This window comes from Piliocolobus tephrosceles, chromosome 8, assembly GCF_002776525.5.
Source record: "Piliocolobus tephrosceles isolate RC106 chromosome 8, ASM277652v3, whole genome shotgun sequence".
Classification (NCBI taxonomy): Eukaryota; Metazoa; Chordata; class Mammalia; order Primates; family Cercopithecidae; genus Piliocolobus; species Piliocolobus tephrosceles.
In genome coordinates, this window is record NC_045441.1 from 32632692 (window position 1) to 32653405 (window position 20714).

At 59.2% G+C, this 20714-nt stretch overlaps 2 protein-coding genes across 2 annotated transcripts; one reads left to right on the top strand and one right to left on the bottom strand.

Moving 5' to 3' along the window:
- The first annotated feature begins 999 nt into the window (after positions 1-999).
- On the top strand, positions 1000-11572 carry AEBP1 (AE binding protein 1). Its single transcript, XM_023226362.3, has 21 exons — positions 1000-1840; positions 3565-3906; positions 4458-4529; positions 4648-4719; positions 4828-4950; positions 5027-5104; positions 5905-5982; positions 6113-6190; positions 6294-6347; positions 7009-7118; positions 7201-7340; positions 7721-7805; positions 7909-8053; positions 8150-8235; positions 8504-8627; positions 8851-9047; positions 9139-9318; positions 9555-9906; positions 10035-10174; positions 10296-10395; positions 10632-11572. Exons 1-21 carry the CDS (start codon positions 1588-1590, stop codon positions 11270-11272), a joined length of 3450 nt encoding a protein of 1149 aa, XP_023082130.1. The 5' UTR covers positions 1000-1587; the 3' UTR covers positions 11273-11572.
- A 128-nt stretch (positions 11573-11700) lies between these two features.
- POLD2 (DNA polymerase delta 2, accessory subunit) lies at positions 11701-20512 on the bottom strand. The gene is made up of 11 exons (XM_023226363.1): positions 20459-20512; positions 18785-19060; positions 14958-15079; positions 14634-14757; positions 14148-14262; positions 13832-14030; positions 13445-13525; positions 13134-13291; positions 12785-12912; positions 12320-12421; positions 11701-11959 (listed from the first exon to the last, which is right to left on the bottom strand). The coding sequence occupies exons 1-11, from the start codon at positions 20505-20507 to the stop codon at positions 11799-11801; spliced, it is 1515 nt and encodes a 504-aa protein (XP_023082131.1). The 5' UTR covers positions 20508-20512; the 3' UTR covers positions 11701-11798.
- Between the last annotated feature and the right edge of the window lie 202 nt (positions 20513-20714).

A 20714-nucleotide genomic window follows, 5' to 3' on the forward strand; every position in this document is an offset into this window, starting at 1 on the left:
CTGCTCCCAGGGAGCAGCACATATCCTGAGCCCAGCAGCCTCCACCGTGGCCTCCCTGGCTGCTGCCTGCTTCAACTCACCTGGGGCTGCTCTGGGGACCCAGGTGCTTCCTGACCTGCTTTTCCTCTTTCCTTTTGACCCCAGGTCCAGACTCTGCCCTGTCAATCATCCCAGGGGCTCCTAGGCTTCCCTACCTGACTACTTCACTGGGGCCAAATCCCCACAGACAATCGTGGCTTAGGGCTGTCTGCCTCTGCACTTGGCCCATGGGCTGCCTGTGAGTCTTCTCTCGCTTCCTCATTCCTTTGAGGGGGAATGTTCTCGGAGCTCTGTCCTTATCTATGATGACTACTGCGGGGCAGCCAGCATTTGCTCTGGAGAAGCCTTACCGCAAACACCAGGCACCAAGGTGCACATCCCTGATGGATCCTGGGATCAGCTGACACTCAATCCACCTGCCCTCTGGGCCCTCTGGGTCCACGCGGCAGCTGGAGGTATTGTAGACACTTAAAAAAAAAATGGGTTCTGGTAAGAAGAAGGTGAGAAATGGCTATTTGTCCACATTGGGACTCAAAGGGGTGGGATGGCATGCCCTTACATGGGACTCCTACCCGCAGCGGGGCGGCTGGCCACTCTGAGGGCAGTTTTGCACCTGCCTCCCGGCTGGAAAGTGAGTTCCCACTGTGCTGTCCTTCCCTGGGGCCCAGCACAGGGCCTGGCCCCACACAGACCTGAAAAGGTTGGTAGGATGACTGAATGAATTGACTCTGGGGTGCAGCAGGGCCCATGGGCAGAGGCTCCAGAGCCTGGGAAGGATGGGGTGGCCTTTCTGTGGCCCTCCAAATTGAGAGAGGTCTCAGACGCCTGACACTACGGCTTTCCAGCTTTCCATCCAGGTTTCCTAGTCACCCGCGGAGGGTTCAGCGCCCCGGTGGTCTTGGGGTCCCGCCTTAAGGGCGGTGCCTAGGGCAGAGGGAGGAGGGATGTCGGCCCCTTCAGAACCGCACCCCAGGCCCTCCCCACCACCTTTCCTTCCTTCAAGCCCTCTGCCTTCCCAGTCGCCCCGCCCCCTGCCCCTCTGTCCTAGGCGCAAGTCTCCCGGCCTGGGACGCCTGCCGCCAGCGCCCGCCCGCCTGCCCCGCCCCTCGCCCCCCGCACCCCCGCAGCCCCTCCGTCCACTCTCGGCTCCTCCTTCTCTTCCTCCTTTTCCTCCCCGGGGGTGGGGAGCCGGCTCCGGAAGCCCCGGCGCCCCCGCCCCGGCCCCCGCCAGCGCTTTGGAGACGGCTCTCCGTGCTTGAGTGCGCCACGCGGGGCCGGAGCGCCTATCGCCGCCAGGGCTTCGGAGCGCCCCGACCACCCCTGAGCCCCTCCGGCCTCAGAGCTCCCCAGCACCCCTTCCCGGGTCCCCTCGCCCACCCTAATCCACTCTCCCGCCCTTTCCCGGATTCCCTCGCTCACCCCATCCTCTCTCCCGCCCCTTCCTGGATTCCCTCACCCGTCTCGATCCCCTCTCCGCCCTTTCCCAGAGCCCCCAGAGCCCTTGACCCCCCGTGCCCTCCCCGGAGCCCCCCCGCGCGTGCCGCGACCATGGCGGCCGTGCGCGGGGTGCCCCTGCTCAGCTGCCTCTTGGCGTTGCTGGCCCTGTGCCCCGGAGGGCGCCCGCAGACGGTGCTGACCGACGACGAGATCGAGGAGTTCCTCGAGGGCTTCCTGTCAGAGCTAGGACCTGAGCCCCGGGAAGACGACGTGGAGGCCCCGCCGCCTCCCGAGCCCACCCCGCGGGTCCGAAAAGCCCAGGCGGGGGGCAAGCCAGGGGCGCGGCCGGGGGCGGCCGCAGAAGGTAAGAGGCCGGGGCAGGGCGGGGGCGTGGGGGTTTGGCATCTCAGGTGGGAACAGGGGGATTCGGCAGGGTCTGGCCACTCCGCAGTCGTCCCAGGAAGGAATGGCTGGCTTACTAATGCGCACGCGAGCCCAGATGCCTGGAGGGACCCTGTGCCAGGCCGAGGTTAGTGCTGGCCTGTAGGCACATCCAGCACCCGGGCGGCAGAGCCACTTTTGGGGGCCGGTGGCTCTAGGGTTGGTGCTGTGGTTGTACAGGTCGCTCATCCTCATTCCTTCAGTATGCGACAGGGTCTAGGCTTGAGCCACCGGGGACTGTGCTGTGTCACCCCCTGCCATACTAATGGGTCCACTCTGCCTGTTGGTGGCACAGCTTCAGGTCGTCCCTTCCTCCTACCTTTGCCCTCCTACTCCAGGAGGACTCACATAGGTGAGAAGGTTGTTGAAGACCCCTTTTCCCACAGGGCTTCAGGTGGCGGTGAGCAGTGGGTGGTCCTGCATTAGTACGGGAATTAGATGAGGTGATGCATCACTGAAGCATTTAACCCATGGCCTCTTGCATAATCGGTTGTCAGTAAATCTTAGCTGTTTTTATCGTGGCCCTCTGGAAGGTGGCAGAGGGTCTTGTGATCCTTGTCTCCCAGGAGATTCCAAGGCACCATCCAACATTCCTGATGTCAGCAGCCTCTCCTCTGCCACCCCAGCTCTAGATCTTTCCTGGCTGCTTCCCACACCCTGGGCTCCCTGTGCCCCTCCTGCCTCTGGCTCTCCTTCCAGGCTTGCTCTCCTGGCTCTGGGGAACCACTCTAGCAGCCCTGTGTCCCCTGGCTATCTGCATTGGGTAGCTTTCCTGTGTTTCTGCCAAGCTTCCCTCATGCTCCCCACCTCTCATCAGGTTCTCAACAGCACTTGCAGCTCCTGCTTAGGGTCCTGATTCCCCATGGGAATCCTCACAACCAGTCCCCGCTCCCTCTCCCAGACTCTGAAATGAGTGAGCAGCCACAAGCTCCCTACCTGTCCTTTCTGTCCTGTGTGTGATCCCCGAACCACCCAGGACTCCCTATCCTTCTAACCAATTCCAAATCCCTTACTTCTCGAAAGGGGACCACTTCCTCTTCTTTGGGCTTCAATACTCAGCCAAGTCCAGGTCCCTGCCCAGATGTCCCTGGGCTCTGAGCCCATGGAGTTCCCCCCTGCCTTCTCCTGCTGGGGGCGGCTTTGTGGTAGGGCCTCCAGCAGCACAGTAGGTGCTTTTCTCTGAAGCTTTTCTTGCCCCGTAGGAGACCCAGGGAAGGTCCTGGGTCCATGTCCCTTCCTTTGTATGGCAGTTGGCAGGGATGACCAGATGCTCCTCCAGGCCTGAATGGCTCAGTCATCTCTCTGCCCCTTCTGTGCCCAGCACAGAATAGTGGAGTGGATAGTGAGGAGCCCCTGTTGAGGTTTTGGCAGGTGGGGGGATGAGGGCCTCTCTCTGGGAACTGGGCACCCTATGCTCAGTCTTTAGAGAGGTTGAGATTGGTGGTCACAGACCCAGACTTGCAGACAGAAAACCCGGGTCCGGATCCCAGTTTGCCACTTGGGCAAGTGACTTAACCTCTCAGTTTGTTGATCCACACCGGGAACTGGCAAGAGTCCCTGTGCCCAGGTTCCGGGCATCTAGAGAGGGGCCTCATGGGGGCACAGAGCTGGCTCTGTTCATTTGACACGAGTCTGCATCTTGGACAGTGCCTCCGGAAAAGACCAAAGACAAAGGGAAGAAAGGCAAGAAAGACAAAGGCCTCAAGGTGCCCAAGGAGTCCCTGGAGGGGTCCCCCAAGCCGCCCAAGAAGGGGAAGGAGAAGCCACCCAAGGCCACCAAGAAGCCAAAGGAGAAGCCACCTAAGGCCACCAAGAAGCCCAAGGAGAAGCCACCCAAGGCCACCAAGAAGCCCAAGGAGAAGCCACCCAAGGCCACCAAGAAGCCCCCATCAGGGAAGAGGCCCCCCACTCTGGCTCCCTCAGAAACCTTGGAGTGGCCACTGCCCCCACCCCCCAGCCCTGGCCCCGAGGAGCTCCCCCAGGAGGGAGGTTAGTGCCCGGCTCCTCTGGGGTGATGGGACTCTGACTGCCTGCTCTGGCGGAGGGAGGGAGTGGGAGGCAGGTTTCTGGGGCCCTGTTTCCTATAGACCTTCAGCTCCCCACTGATGGGACCTCACTTTTGCTGTAAATTTCACAATTTGATTGGTGGGCTCCCTCAGTGCTGTAGCCTCTTTTGGGTAGGGAGAGGGCTTGGCAGCCTTGTGGGTGGGACCTCTGTCCCCCAGGTCCCTGCCCAGATGTCCCTGGGCTCTGAGCCCATGGAGTTCCCCCCTGCCTTCTCCTGCTGGGGGGGCGGCTTTGTGGTAGGGCCTCGAGCAGCACAGTAGGTTCCCCAGAAGGTGGGCCCAGTTCTCTGGCCCCATGAGATGCCAGCAGGATGCTGAAGGCCAGAGAAGCTCGGTCCTCCTTGGAGTGAGCTCGGCCTCAGTAGGGTGTCCACAGGCTCTGTGTGGGCTCTGTTGGTGGCTGGTGGCCTGAGGCTCCCAAGGTGGTCAGAGCAGGTCTCCCACCCACCTGCTTCTGGAACTCCTGTGTTGCAGGGGGGCCCCTCCCAAATAACTGGCAGAATCCAGGAGAGGAGACCCGTGTGGAGGCACGGGAGCACCAGCCTGGTGAGTGGCCGTCGTCTGCCTGGCCTCAGGGCCAGCTGCTCTGGCTGGTCGGACTGAGGGCTTCCCCAGAGTGGGCCTGGGTGGGGTTGTCAGGCAGCTACCAGCACTTTCCCCTCAGAGCCGGAGGAGGAGACCGAGCTACCCACACTGGACTACAATGACCAGATCGAGAGGGAGGACTATGAGGACTGTGAGTAGGGCCCTCCCAGCCCCGCCTGGCTCGAACCCGTGGCCTGGGGGATGCGCCGATGGGCCCACCCCAGCCTTGGGCCCCACTCAGAGCCGGCCTCCCCCTCAGTTGAGTACATTCGGCGCCAGAAGCAGCCCAGGCCACCCCCAAGCAGAAGAAGGAGGCCCGAGCGGGTCTGGCCAGAGCCCCCTGAGGAGAAAGCCCCAGCCCCGGCCCCGGAGGAGAGGATTGGTAGGATGGGGGGCAGGAGAGGGGGTGCTGTGGCCATGGGTGCTCTGGCCCTCTCCTAACCTACCTGCCTCTCCAGAGCCGCCTGTGAAGCCTCTTCTGCCCCTGCCGCCCCCTGACTATGGTGATGGCTACGTGATCCCCAATTATGATGACAGTGAGTACCCAGCACCCCAGAGTCTGAGGGACATAGACGGGGGGGGGTCGGGGGTGTGGTCAGGAGCCAGGGGGGCGACTCACGCACCTTGCAACCCCACCTGTGCCTGTGGTTACCTCGCTGCCCCTGCTGTCCCCAGGTGCCCATCCCAGCCGCTGCCCAGTCTCCTCTGCCCTCAGGCTGGTCTTTCCTTGGCCATTTCCCTGGTTCCTGCTTGGCTGTGGCCCCCACTGGAGTGTCCCTAGGCACATACTCTGCCCTCTCACCCATGTGGGCTCCAGCCCTCCCAGTCCAGTGCTCTGGCTTCCCGCTGGCTCGTGGCCACCGCCCCACTCTCTTCAGGGAGCCCAAGGGCTTTTACCTCCCCCTTGCTCATGCCCCTGCGCCTCAGGTTCCCCTTTCTCCTGGGCGGCAGCCTGCGCATTGCCACTTCCCAGCCCCCAGGTCCCCATCAGTGCCTCCAATGTCCCCCCATCTCACCCCCCAGCCTGCAACCCCAGGCACAGGTGCCAGTTGTCCCTCCAGGCCGTTCCCATGCCCTGGGCCTAGAGTCTTCCTTTCCCCAGGCCAGATGCTCCTGGGAGGCCTGGCTGGTGACTTCAGCAGGGTCTTGCTCAGCTGCCCCCTGAGCTCGGGCTGCTCCTGACTCCTGCAGGACCCTCTCTCCCCACTCAGCTGTCCCCCATCTCCCGTCTTCCTCCCCTCTGGCGTGGTCCTGCCCTGCTGAGCTCTTGTGGACCCAGGAGCTGCGGCCCCGCAGCAGGGTCAGGGTGGCCTCAGCTGGCTCTCCCTCCCCGCAGTGGACTATTACTTTGGGCCTCCTCCGCCCCAGAAGCCCGATGCTGAGCGCCAGACAGACGAAGAGAAGGAGGAGCTGAGTGAGTGGGACCAAGGACTTCCTGCACCAGGCCTGCCCTGAAGGCCACCTGGGGCCTGCCTGACCCATCTCACGTGGCCCCCAAAGCCCAGAGCCAGGCTGACTGGGCCCTCCTACCTTGTACCTTCCAGAGAAACCCAAAAAGGAGGATGGCAGCCCCAAGGAGGAGACCGACAAGTGGGCAGTGGAGAAGGGCAAGGACCACAAAGGTGTGTGGCTGGGGCTTGGGGCCTGGGTCCCTGTGGGGCAACATCTGGACTCCTGATTGCCTCCCAGGCCCTTGGTGCCATGTCCTCCCTTCATTGTCCCTAGAGCCCCGAAAGGGCGAGGAGGTGGAGGAGGAGTGGACGCCTATAGAGAAAGTCAGTAAGTGGGGGACCCAGGGGGGTGAGAGTGGGGGCCACAGGATGGGGGTGCTGGGACAAGTGACTGGCTCAAGGCCACAAACAGGACCCAGGCCCCTGAAACCCTTTCCTACTCTTAGATTCTTGGGACCCAGAAGGGAGGGGCCCCGGGGGCCCAGGACAGCCTCGCTTGGCTGCCCCAGCCCTGGACCCCAGACTGGCCTACTTCAGGAGGGTGGCAGCTCCCCAGGGCCCCTAGCGGCTGGGCATGGTAGGGGGAGGACCTGAGGCCTTGGTGGGGAGTGAGGACCTCAGCTACCTTCACAGGTGTCCCTGCAGGGCCATTGTGCAGACGGTCCTCATCTGTAGCTGCGCCCTGGGGGAGTTCTGTGATTTCACGTGTGTCCCCTGAGAGCTGGGCATGGTCAGCCCATTCTCCAGATGGGGCAGCTGAGGCCCAGGGAGGGGAAGCACAGGCTGGGATTGGAAGCAGCTCCTGGCCTGGCTTTGAGTCAATTCCAGGTGGGCTGGTGCAGGGCACCAGGGAGCCACCAGCCAACCAGAGCTGCCCTCTGACTGGTGTCCCCGATGTGCCAGGAGTGGGCTCTGGGCTCCTTGGTTCTGGGTTTGGTGGTGGGAAGGATGGAGCTAGTGAGCCACCAGTCTGGGGTACATGTCCTCAGAGTGTCCCCCCATTGGGATGGAGTCACATCGTATCGAGGACAACCAGATCCGAGCCTCCTCCATGCTGCGCCACGGCCTGGGGGCACAGCGCGGCCGGCTCAACATGCAGGTGGGCATTGGGATGGGCCCATCTCCCAACTGGGATGATGGACTCCTCCGCCCATGCTCAGCCTCCTCTGCCCCCTGGACAGGCCGGTGCCACTGAGGACGACTACTATGATGGCGCATGGTGTGCCGAGGACGATGCCAGGACCCAGTGGATAGAGGTGGACACCAGGAGGACTACCCGGTTCACAGGCGTCATCACCCAGGGCCGAGACTCCAGCATCCAGTGCGTGGCCAGGCTCATGGGTAGTTGGTAGGGGGGAGTGGCTCCATAGGCATGGCTCTGTGTCCCATTAAGGAGATTCCAGTGGGCCCTTCTTTGGCCCAGCCAAAGAAGGCCAAAAAGATCAGTGAGGGGCTGACCCTGCCCATCCCCACTCCTCAGCCATGGTCAGTCAGCTCCTGTGTCCTGATGAGTACATGAGTTTAGGGACAGACCACCTGCCCATGGCTATGTGACAGGCATAGGACCCAGGCTCAACACCTGGGCTGTGTGCCACCGCCCTGCTAGCTCTTAAATTCCTGGGGCTCAGAAGAGGGAGGCTCAGGCCACCTGAGGGCCTGGGAGGGGGAAGATCCTTGCTGTGACCACTGTCCACTCCACAGTGACGATTTTGTGACCACCTTCTTCGTGGGCTTCAGCAATGACAGCCAGACGTGGGTGATGTACACCAACGGCTATGAGGAAATGGTGGGCACCGTGCCCAGGCTCTTGGCTCTGCTCCCATTGTCTGGGCGGGGGGCGGGCTCTCAGAGGGGTTGGCAGTACTGCTCTGAGGCCTGCCTCTCCCCAGACCTTTCATGGGAACGTGGACAAGGACACACCTGTGCTGAGTGAGCTTCCAGAGCCGGTGGTGGCTCGTTTCATCCGCATCTACCCACTCACCTGGAATGGCAGCCTGTGCATGCGCCTGGAGGTGCTGGGGTGCCCTGTGGCCCGTGAGTGTGGAGGGCTGGCAGGGGCTCGGAGGGGAGGTGGGGTGCTAGGGTGGGCCACCCGGCACCCGGCTAAAGACAACCCCCCATCCCTTGCAGCTGTCTACAGCTACTACGCACAGAACGAGGTGGTGGCCACCGATGACCTGGATTTCCGGCACCACAGCTACAAGGACATGCGCCAGGTTGGGAACATCTACCCTGGGGCTGGGGGTGGGACCTATCTGTCTGACAGGGGAGTGTGTGCCTGGTGTCACAGGGCCCAGTCCCTACTGGTTCCAGGGACGCTGGCTGTCCCTCACCTTAGGAAGGAGGCCAGTACCTGGGGGCTGCCTGAAGGGGTCATGCCTGTCCCTTGCCATAGAGCAGGCCCTGGAAGTGGATGGAAGGGGTATGGTCAGCGGGGGGGGGGCGATTGTGTGATTGATTCCATGTTCTCCCCCTCTGCCCCAGCTCATGAAGGTGGTGAATGAGGAGTGCCCCACTATCACCCGCACTTACAGCCTGGGCAAAAGCTCGCGAGGCCTCAAGATCTATGCCATGGAGATCTCAGACAACCCTGGGGAGCATGAACTGGGTGAGGGTCTGTGGGGACCAGCAGCTGGCCTGCGCTGCTGGTGAGCAGAGTTCACCGCCTCCCGCCTGTTCTGGAGCCCCTCTGGGGATTCTGGCTTGTCTTACAGGGCCCTAGGAGCCCCAGCTGTCCCCCAGACCCTCAGGTGTGAGGTGGGTCTGGGTCCTTCCTCAGCTACCCTGGGCCTTGGGAGACTGAGTGCTCACTGAGGCTCCCGCCCTTGCAGGGGAGCCTGAGTTCCGCTACACTGCTGGGATCCATGGCAACGAGGTGCTGGGCCGAGAGCTGCTGCTGCTGCTCATGCAGTACCTGTGCCGCGAGTACCGCGATGGGAACCCGCGTGTGCGCAGCCTGGTGCAGGACACACGTATCCACCTGGTGCCCTCACTGAACCCTGATGGCTACGAGGTGGCAGCGCAGATGGTGGGTTGAGGGGTGAGGCTGGCCAGGGGCCAGGCAGCCCGGGCTTGTGGGGGTGTGGGTGGCCCATGCCTACCCTGCTGGCTCTCGACAGGGCTCAGAGTTTGGGAACTGGGCGCTGGGATTGTGGACCGAGGAGGGCTTTGACATCTTTGAAGATTTCCCGGATCTCAACTCTGTGCTCTGGGGAGCTGAGGAGAGGAAATGGGTCCCCTACCGGGTCCCCAACAATAACTTGCCCATCCCTGAACGCTACCTTTCGCCAGATGCCACGGTGAGGCTGCAGCCTGGCTGAGACGGCAGGAGGGAGCAGCTGGACCCTGGGGTCCTGGTGTTCTGGGCTTGGGGGTGGGGCTGACGGTGCCTGAGCTCCAGACTCTGAGGCTCTGGGGGTTGGGGGACAGGGAAGCATGCGAGTACTGGTGTGAAGCTTCATGGAGGGTGATGGGCTAGGTTGGGGATGGTGGCTGGAGGCTGCAGCCCTGGCCTCACATGTGCTGGCCACTCCAGGTATCCACGGAGGTCCGGGCCATCATTGCCTGGATGGAAAAGAACCCCTTCGTGCTGGGAGCAAATCTGAACGGCGGTGAGCGGCTAGTATCCTACCCCTACGACATGGCCCGCACGCCTACTCAGGAGCAGCTGCTGGCCGCAGCCATGGCAGCCGCCCGCGGGGAGGATGAGGATGAGGTCTCTGAGGCCCAGGAGACCCCAGACCACGCCATCTTCCGCTGGCTCGCCATCTCCTTCGCCTCCGCCCACCTCACCTTGACCGAGCCCTATCGCGGAGGCTGCCAAGCCCAGGACTACACCGGCGGCATGGGCATCGTCAACGGCGCCAAGTGGAACCCCCGGTCTGGGAGTGAGTCAGCCTCCCAGGCCGTGGGAGCCTTCTAGCTCCCTTCCAGCCTTCCCTCCCGTGGAAGGGGCTGTGGGCGGGGCCTGGTACGGAGAGGGGCTGACTTTGGGTCTGTGTCTGTCCCCGGCCAGCTATCAATGACTTCAGTTATCTGCATACCAACTGCCTGGAGCTCTCCTTCTACCTGGGCTGTGACAAGTTCCCTCATGAGAGTGAGCTGCCCCGCGAGTGGGAGAACAACAAGGAGGCGCTGCTCACCTTCATGGAGCAGGTGGGGTGGCCAGGGCAATGCCTGGGGAGAGGAGGTTGCAGAGATTCCTGGAAGGGCGGGAGGGAGCAGCGGACCACATTGGACCTTCCTCAGGACCAACAGCCCTCACCGGCTTCCCCAGGTGCACCGCGGCATTAAGGGGGTGGTGACGGACGAGCAAGGCATCCCCATTGCCAACGCCACCATCTCTGTGAGTGGCATTAATCACGGCGTGAAGACAGGTACCTAGTGTGCACATCTTTACCCCACCTTCCTGAGGGAGGACCCTGCCGGAGAGGATGGGGGCTTGGGGAACTCCGTGAGCAGGCAGAGTCTGGGGAGCCTGGGGGCGGAACCAGGGAGGCGGAGCCTAGGGGCAGGACTCAGGGGGAGGGCGGGGCCTAGGGGCAGGACTGAGTGGGAGGGTGGGGGCCTGCGAGGGGTGCTCTGGGGCAGCCGGATCGTCCTTCCTCCGCAGCCAGTGGTGGTGATTACTGGCGAATCTTGAACCCGGGTGAGTACCGCGTGACAGCCCACGCGGAGGGCTACACCCCGAGTGCCAAGACCTGCAATGTTGACTATGACATCGGGGCCACTCAGTGCAACTTCATCCTGGCTCGCTCCAACTGGAAGCGCATCCGGGAGATCATGGCCATGAACGGGAACCGGCCTATCCCACACATAGACCCATCGCGCCCTATGACCCCCCAGCAGCGACGCCTGCAGCAGCGGCGCCTACAACACCGTCTGCGGCTTCGGGCACAGATGCGGCTGCGGCGCCTCAACGCCACCACCACCCTAGGCCCCCACACTGTGCCTTCCACGCTGCCCCCTGCCCCTGCCACCACCCTGAGCACTACCATAGAGCCCTGGGGCCTCGTACCCCCAACCACCGCTGGCTGGGAGGAGTCGGAGACTGAGACCTACACAGAGGTGGTGACAGAGTTTGGGACCGAGGTGGAGCCCGAGTTTGGGACCGAGGTGGAGCCCGAGTTTGAGACCCAGCTGGAGCCTGAGTTTGAGGAAGAGGAGGAGGAGGAGGAAGAGGAGATAGCCACTGGCCAGGCATTCCCCTTCACAACAGTTGAGACCTACACAGTGAACTTTGGGGACTTCTGAGATCAGGGTCCTACCAAGGCCCCAGCCCAGCTCAAGCTACAGCAGTAGCACTTCCCAAGCCTGCTGACCACAGTCACATCACCCATCAGCACACAGAAGGCCCCTGGTGTGGACACTGAAAGGAAGGGCTGGTCCTGCCCCTTTGAGGGGGTGCAAACATGACCGGGACCTAAGAGCCAGAGGCTGTGTGGAAGCTCCTGCTCCACCTGCCAGTCTCGTAAGAGATGGGGTTGCTGCAGTGTTGGAGTAGTGGCAGAGGGAGGGAGCCGAGGTCACTCCAATAAAACAAGCTCATGGCACAGACTGCTCACATTCTGAGGGGTCAGGGATGGGGAGGAGGAGGGAGACCGGCTGGTGGGTGCAGGGGCTGTGGTCACTGTGGGTACCCCTGCAGGAGTCCTGTACCCAGAGTGCCCAGGGCTCAAGGCTCGCATCAGCAAGTGCTCAGGCTTTATTTACAATGCCAACACTGCAGGGAATGAACAGCCTCCATCTGGGCCTCTCTGGTCAAAACCACCTTTTTGAGTCAGGGGCCCAGCCCCAGGCCTCCTAGGTCATCGTCCTCTGCCCCGAAGCCCGAGAAGCTAATGGGCTGGCAGGCCAGGCTGCGCAGGTTCACAAGGCAGGCAGTCTGCGTGGCACTGAAGTCAGGGACAGTCACCAACAACACTCTCTGGTCCTCAGGACCTGCAAAGAAGCCACACAGGACCCACTGTAGGTTCCAAGTAAGTCCTGCCTCAAAGAGAAGCTGCCAGAAATAAACAGGAGTCCCCGCTGGCACACAGTGGGGCAGTGACAATAGGAGACCAGAGATTAGCCTTGAGGAGCACATAGGCTGGGAGCTGTTCCAGCCCCTGCCCAGCTGGCCAGGCAGCTTGGCTCCCACAGTGAAATAATGGCTGCACAGCAGACCTCAGCCGTCCATCCCACAAGAACTAGGGGGACTCCACAATGCAGGTTTTCTTTTCTGTCTCCAGGTGAGAACCTTGTTCCCAGGTGAGAGCGAATCAGCAAATCAGGCCTGGGCCCCCAGAAGACAAAAATTACCTTGGATGATTTTGGAGCCAAAGCTGGGGGTGTTGCCACAGAAGTAGACATGTGGGCACTCTGGGAAGATGAATGGGTCGGTTTTGTAGAAGGGGTAACAACCTGGAGGAGAACAGGCAGCTCTGAGGAGGGTTCCAGCTTCAGCACTAGCACTGTGCACAGGATGTGGGGCTGCAGCCCCTCCTCCCACTGCAGGCCAGTAGGAGACCCCCAGTGTGACAACAGGAGCACCTCCAGATACTATCACAAGATCTTGGCCCTGCTGTTGCTGCCTGTTGGGGTGGGGAGCCATTGGCCTTAGAATTAAGATTCCAGAGTAGCTTCCAGAGCAGGTGCCAACCCTCTGAACTCCTCAGCTCTCAGCAATGCTGGCAAGTGCAAACCCACAGGGGGACCCTGTGCACTTCAGGGTCCTGCCAGGCCTCCTGGCCCTCTGCTCCCACCCCATATGGCTGAGCCTGTTACCTAGAGTGTCAGGTGCTGTGGGGCTGATGTGACGGACCCGCAGGGTCCACTCCAGAATCTCCAAGTGATCCTCCATGCTGCTATATCGGAAAATGTCACTCACGTTCTGTCCTGATGTCCCCAAGAATCTGCAAGGCAAAGCTCAGCTGACCCTTGGCTACGGGTGCCACCCATAGTGGTCAGCCCAGAGCTCATCTGGCGCGCTTGTGGGTATGCCCCAGAGAGAAGGAACAGATGCCAGGTGGGCCTCTGCAGCCCTGCCACCTTCCTGGACCCTCCCTCCCCTCCCCTCTTTGTGCCTCCAGAGGCAAAAGGCTGGGTCAGACTGAAGTGTGGCTGTGCCAGCTACCTGACTCCATCAATGGTGGCCTGGTAGGGGTTGGTGACCAGCTGGAGCGTGGAGTAGGCAGTGGCCAGCGGGAACATGCAGGGGTGGAGGGGCTGCTGGGGGAGCGTGTAGTTGGTGGGATCAAACTCGCCTGGCATCACGTCCACGGGCACTGAGGCCTGGAAGGCACAGGGCAGAGAGAGCTCAACCCCGAAGAAGCCCCCTACCCCAACTCCAGCCACTCCCCCTGCCCTCCTGCCTGCCTTCTGTTGCCCAGTGGCAGCTTTGAAGACTGCAATCCCCATCACCCCTCCAGCCTCCAGCTCACTCACACTCAGCTGCAGGAGGATCTCATCCAGCATCTTCACAGCCTCCACACTGGCTGCCTGGGTTTTTTTGGTGAGGTATTTGGCCTGGAATAGAAGCCCAGGAAGCCATCAGGCCCAGGCGAGTCCCAGGCTCAGTGGAGAGCAGAGCCCCACCAGCTGGAAGATGCAGATGTTGTCCCATAGACCCTCATTCCCTTCTAGCCTCCCACCACCCTCAGCGAGGGCCTGGGCACGAGAAGCCCCAGTGCAGGAGGCCCCAGCGTCACTGCAGGGCGCTTCCCACCGGCCTGCAAGACCCCACAGGGTACCCAACTCGCCATGGAGAAGGAGAGTCTTACGGGCTTGCAGCCTCCAGGGCTGGGGCTGAATGCAGCCAGGCGGGCTCCATACCTTATTGATAGAATCTCTGCTCTGGGTGCTGTGGCTGAGGAGGTTACCGGCGAGGATAACCCGGGAGACATGGGCGGCGCTGCACTGCTCCCCTTCATCCCCAAGCTGCCCTGTCACCACATCCACCAGCAGCTGGGTGCCCAGCAGGCTCTCACCTCCACCTCCACCCAGGCCCAGGCCGGACACGAGCAGCACGAACCTATGGGAGAAGGTGGGGTCCTCCAGGGTGCCAAGAAGGGAGGCAGCCCCTCCTAGGTGCGACTCAAAGATTCCACTGACCATGAGCTGGTTCCGGTCCCCGAGAACTGCTGCTCACCTATCTGTGTCAAGTGGGGGTGTGGGCTTCTGGGGAGCAAGGTCAGCAAAGCAATGGTCCTCCACCAGAAACTTCCCATCGTCTCTCACGGAGCCAAACACAGCCAGGACAGTCCCTGGGGAGCAGTGGCATCAGGCCTGATCAGGGAGCCCCAGGTGCTACCACTCCTCCAGTCACCCCAATAGGCAAAACCAGCCAGTCCTCCACAACCACATTGGTGAATTCTCACCTAGGACTCCGGGAGGCATGTCTGCTTCCTGGGGTCACTGCCTTTGGATGGAGGTGGGGAGACCCATCTCCCAGCCAGGTCGCACCCAATCTGACGGCCTCCGACCACCTGCAGCCTCACCTACCTCCTCAAGAACACGTGTGCCCAGGCCACACCCCCCTCCACATCCCCCCAGGCTCCCCATTCACACCATCCCTAACACACCACTGCTGGGCTCTTCACCTGCATCACCATCACCCCCTCATTGGGCTCCCTACCTGTAACCAGCTTTGACACATCAATCGTGCCTTTTAGTTTGATACGCTGCAGTTCATCTTCCAAGACCAGTTCATCATCTGGGTGTATGTATTTGCTCCGAGGAGGCTGGGGGAGCAGGTTGTGCTGGAATGCAGAGACAGGAGGTATAATCTTGAGGCCAGAGCCCATCAAGGCTCTGGTGTTAGTGAGCTGGCACCCCAGCCCCCACCCCTCTGGAGCCCATCATCTCTGAACCTGCTTCCCCACACCCCCGCCCCCAGGGAGGTGTTCTAGGGGGAGGCCAGGTCTGCTTGGCGGCCCCGCCGTGTAGCGCCCTGCCTCACCTCTTCGCTGATCTCCCGCAGGATGGAGGGCTGCAGCGGCATGGCCTTGAACAAAGTGCCCACCACACAGCACTTCTCCCCAGGCTGCAGCTCACATAGCTTCTTCACCCCCACTCCACTGCCTAGGACACGAGGGGTACAGACTCAGAGATGAAGTAGCCCCCACCCTGAGAGAGGCCATGGAGGCTCTGCCCAGCACTCCACGAGAGGCCAATCCCAGGGCCCTGGCCCTCGCCAGGAGAGAACATCAAGTGCAAGGACCCCCTGGACTTCAAGGTGACAGTAAAAGGTGAGTCAGCCACAGGAGACCAGGGACTCTAGGTGTGGTTGGGCCCTGGATGCCAAGTGTCCTCATGAGGAACAGAGAAACAGACACACAGACAAGAGGGAGTGTGAAGACGGGCAGAGTGGAGTGACGCGGCCACAAGCCCAGAACGCCGGGGAAGAGGCCAGGAAGGATCCTCCCCTCGGGCCTTCAGAAGGAGCCAATCTTGTTGACGTCTGGATTTCAACTTCTGGCCTTCAGAACTACCAGAGAGTAAATGTCTGTGTTTTTTGTTTTTGTTTTTTTGAGACGGAGTCTTGCTCTGTCACCCAGGCTGGAGCGCAGTGGCACAATTTCAGCTCACTGCAAGCTCTGCCTCCGGGGTTAATTCCATTCTCCTGCCTCAGCCTCCGAGTAGCTGGGACTACAGGTGTGTGCCACCACGCCCGACTAATTTTTTTTTTTTTGTATTTTTAGTAGAGACGGGGTTTCACCGTGTTAGCCAGTATGGTCTCAATCTCCTGACCTTGTGATCCGCCCGCCTCAGCCTCCCAAAGTGCTCGGATTACAGTGGTGAGGCACCACGCTCCGCCATGTCTGTTAAGTCAACCAGTTTGTGGTGCTTTGTTACAGTGCCTACAGGAAACTAATACAAAGTACTGCTTCACTTATACCTAAATTACAACACTGATTCTTAAAAAGAAGCATGCCAAGTCTCAACACGGCCCTGCCCTACAAATAACTGCCATTTTCTTTAAGACTTTAGATTCTTCCACCCCACCCTCCACCCCTACCAAATGCTTCACCCTCTGAGAGCAGAGATACTCAAAATGCAGACCTCAGATCCCCTCCACCCATTCCATTCAGGTGGAGTCAGGTGGCCTTGTTTACCCAGGGCACCTGGGCACCATCTTCCCCAGCCTCTTCTCAGGATTCTGAAGAGGCTGTGAACAAGAACACATGGGAGGGGCTCGGCACTCTCAAGAAGAAAGGTATGGAGAGTCAGTGTGGGCAGGAGGGAGGAATACAGGTCCCCACACAGCACAGATCCAGGCCTGGAGAAAACACTGAGGAGGTGATAGGGTAACGCAGATGCCAGACCAGCCCCTTAGCCTAGCTGACTCCAGCACAGCCTGAGCCCCTGCTGCCTGGGAAGAACCGGGAACATTCGTGAGCAGACAGAGGTGAGCAACTCAAAACAAGACAAGAAGGATGCCAGCTGCAGACAGCACTGCAACAGACTCCACATCCTCACCTATCCCACTCTTACTCTCTCCAGGTGGCCTAAGCACTGTACATGTAACTCAGCCAACCCTGAAAACATGCCAGGAGTAGATATCATCACCCCACTGATGCACAGAGCAACGTGTCCAAGGGCACACAACTGGGATCCAAGTGTGTGCCCCTGAGCACTGGGTAGAATGTCATCCCTGTAACTGACAGCAGGATAGCAGGATACTCAGGCAATGTGCTGGTACCAAGATCGAAACTGGATATAGAGGCCAACACTTGCTCCCACTGAGCCCACTGGGTCTGGGTCTAGGTCTAGGAGAGCGACAGCAGGCCATAAACAAGTAACTCGCCACAGTGACAAGTGCTGTGAACAAATGGTGAGCTGAGGTAGAAAACGGAGGCCCTCATTGATCAAGGTGGCTACAAGTGGCCCCTCAAAGAATATAATACTTCAGCTGACAGTGGGGCTTAGATGGGGTCATGGGAAGACGAGGGAAAGAGTGTGCCAAATGAAGGGAAAAGCCTACGGCAGGAAGGGCCGGGCAGGTTTGGGGAACAGGTGAGTGGAGGGACCAATTTGGAGAGACAGGCTGGGCTTCAGTGAGGACATACAGAAGCCACACGTAGGTATTCAGGGTGAGGGCCAGCATCAACCACCAGGCCTGTGAGTGAGTGCTACTGCTGCCCCGCCGCTAGCAACACATTCATCGTGGCAGCTGTTTGCTTTCCTGACCAGTCTGTGGGCACAGTGAAATTGCTGTCGTCCATCACTGGGGAGCTTTTTTGGCAGCTCCAATAACTGGGAGAGAAATGTGCAACCAGAGGAGGTGCTGCCGGAAAGAATCTAGAAGGTGGCATTGACATTGGGCCCAAGTAGTAACTGAGCTCTAAAAAGAGCCAAGGAAGGTGTCCTGAGGGCTGAAAGGAAAGTGAGGAAAAGCTACCAGAGCCGCAGGAGAGAGCCCCCGATTATGTGGGAGAGGAGAGGTGAACAGCACTTTTGTCTCAGGTAAACAAAACAGAAAACATCCTGATATGGTTTGGCTCTGTGTCCCCACCCACATCTTATCTGGAATTACAATCCACATGGTGTTGATGGAGGGACCTGGTGGGAGGTGACTGGATCGTGGGGGTGGATTTCCCCCATGCTGTTCTTGTGATGGTGAGTGAGATCAAACCATCATGTGATCTGATGGTTTAAAAATGGTTGGCAGTTCCCCTCGCTCTGTCTCTCCTGCCATCATGTAAACGTGCCTTGCTTTCCCTTCACCTTCTGCCATGATTGTTAAGTTTCCTGAGGCCTCCCCAGCCATGTGGAACTGTGAGTCAATTAAACCTCTTTTCTTTATAAATTACCCTATCTCAGGTAGTTCTTTATAGCAATGTGAAAATGGACTAATACATATCCCTAATGAATTTGATGTTCTAGCCAGATTTCTGGGCCCAGTGTTCTCCTGGCTGCCTATAATAAGAGTTGATCTTGGCTTGGTATGGGATGAGATGGGCTTCTCAAAGCTCCTCAGGAGATTCCAATGTGCAACTAGGGCTAAGATCCATTTCGCCTGGTGCCAAGGACAGTAAAAACGAGTAAGACTGGTCTCACCTACAAAATCCTCAGTTTAAAAAGATAATAGGAGATGGATTTGAAAACTACCTGGAAAGCCACTCTTATGTAAGTGGTAGGAATGGGGGAATGCAGCAGCACCCAAAACTCAAAGGGGGAGATGGGGGTCCCTACTTCACCACCAAGAATAATCCAACTGCAGGAGAGATCACCGAGGAAGAAATGGGGGCAAAGAACAAGGGTTGTGTTGGCCAGGCCACTTTATTAGGAAAGACAGAGAGCCTAAGGGACAGGAAAATTCATGGCCAGCAAATATAGGGGCCAGGAGGAGAGGCAAACAGACATGAGTGAACAGAGGGGGTCCCCTGGAGACCAGAGAGTGCATCCTCACCAGTCTTGGCTCCTGGTGCCTGGCGCCAGGCTTGCCACACTGAGGGGCTCTCTGGCTACAGCACAGGCAAATACTTGAGTAATCTGCACTGAAGATAGGAAAACCATTTTCCCCTGCCAGTGAAATAATCACCATCACCACCAGAACTAAGTCCTTATCTCCAACCAGCCTCTGAACTAAAACTAACTTCAAACCCACAAATTACTTAATTTAATCCTTGTTACTATCTTAAGAAGAAACTGAGGGAAAAAGAGGTTAATTTTCCCAAGGTAACAGGAGGTGGGATCAATTAGAGAAATGTTTCCGTTCTCTTGCAGAACATTTCTAAGTTCTGGGCTGGTGTGGGGGAAGCACCTTCCCAAACTCTCACTTACCCCAGTGCTGCTGGGCCCGGTTCTCCAGGAAGGGTCTCATTTGGATGAGGCGGGTGGCATAAATGTGGGCATACTGCCGGCTAAAGCTGCGCTCTCCTAGCCGGAAGGGTTGTGAGGAGTTGGTGTAGGTCGCCACTGGGACCCGGGCAAAGGTGGCATTGTTGGCTGATGGTGGGGACAGCAGAGTGTGGGTCCTCTGGGCAGCCTGCTCAGAAAACATGGCCACACTCCTGGCTTGCTTGGTCCACACAGCTTCGCCCAGGCCAAGGAGGGTCACTGTGAAAACACAAAGGCATTGCTGCTGCCCCGGCCCATCCCCAAAGCAGCAGCTCTCCTGCAGTCTCACTGTACCCAAAGGATACTGGGAAAAGAAGGGGAACAGCTGTAGTTGACACTAGACATTGTGTCCACTTGGAAATTTATCGTGTCTGGATACCGATGTCTCACCCTGTAGCAGTCATCCAAAAAGAGAAAAGGAAAGCTAGGAGTGTTTCTCTCATCTGCAGTTCTCCCCGAACCCCAGACTCAAGTGTCCTGTTCCATCTGGACAACTATCAGGGTCTCAATCAACTTCAGCGTGCCCCAAATGGAATGCCTGATCTGCCTCCGTCCAGCTCTCCAGCACCTGCCTCATCTCCAGACATGAGGCCTGCCTTGTTAAATAAGCCTCCTGTGAAATTATAAGTCTATTACTAAATAATAAAATGAACTAAACCAAAACCAAAACATAAATCAGTCACTGCTCTGCTCAAAACTCTCCAAAGTGTCCTCATTTCATTGAATAAGGCCCCAAGTCCTTACAACTGCCTATGAGATCTGCCCCACTGGTCCTCTCCCCTCCTGGTTCCCACTCCTCAACCTTGGGTCCCTCCCCAGAGCAGGAGGCCTCTGAACTCTTGCTTGCCCCTCTCCCACATACCTATAGGGCTCACTTGCCCATTTCCTTCAAGTTCTTACATCTTTACTCAAATGTTACCTTGTGCCCTGCCCATGTGATTTACAACTGCAACCCTTCCCAGTACTTCAACTGTTATTGTTGTTTACAGCATTTACCTTCTAACAAACTATATTTTAAACGTATTGTCTGCCTGCTGCAATTAAACCATAAGCTCCAGGAGGGCTGAGATTTTTGTGTCTTATGCCACTACCCACCTGGGGCTACGAAGTACAGATGCTGTGAGTCCAACTGTGATGTTTGGGTTGGACACACAACGGATTTTCAAGAATAGTACAAAGAATATCCCAATAATTTATTCAAATACAACTGAAATAACAGTTTGGATATATTTATGGATTTACTCCAACTGATTTGTTTCGTTTTACTTTTTTCGTACACCTACTAGAAAGTTAAAAAAATTCCGTAGCGGCTTGCAATCTATCTCCACGGGACAGCACTGGCCTGGGACACAGGCTCTGCACACGTGTCTAACGAGTGACTAGTTAAGAGTTTTCGGCTGGAACCTGTTTGATGGCGGCAGCAGCCAGGCCGCGCTGCTTGGGATGCGGCCGAGGGCGCCCTGGAGGCTGCCCCAGTCACGGCGGGTGCCCCCGGCTCGGATCCAAGCGGCAGCTGCGGAACATCCGCCAAGACACCAGCCTACCGCCCCACGAGCCCGGTCTCGCGGCCTGGAACCGCCACCCACAGCTGACCCCGTTTCCCGGGACCCTACTCACCGCGCTGCGCGCCGCATCCCGCCAATCTCCGCGCGCCTGCCCCGCCCATCACCGCAACTCGCCAATCCCCGCGCGACTTCCCCGCCCATCGCCTCAAGTCACCAATCGCTGCCCTCCTCGCCCCGTCCGTCACCAGGCGCCGCATCCCGCCGACCACCTTTCACCCAGTCCCCGGACGTACAGAGAACGCGGAGCCCCACCCCCGGTTTCCTGGGCAACGCGGTGCTGGGGCTCGCCGGTGGGCGCCGCGGGTCTT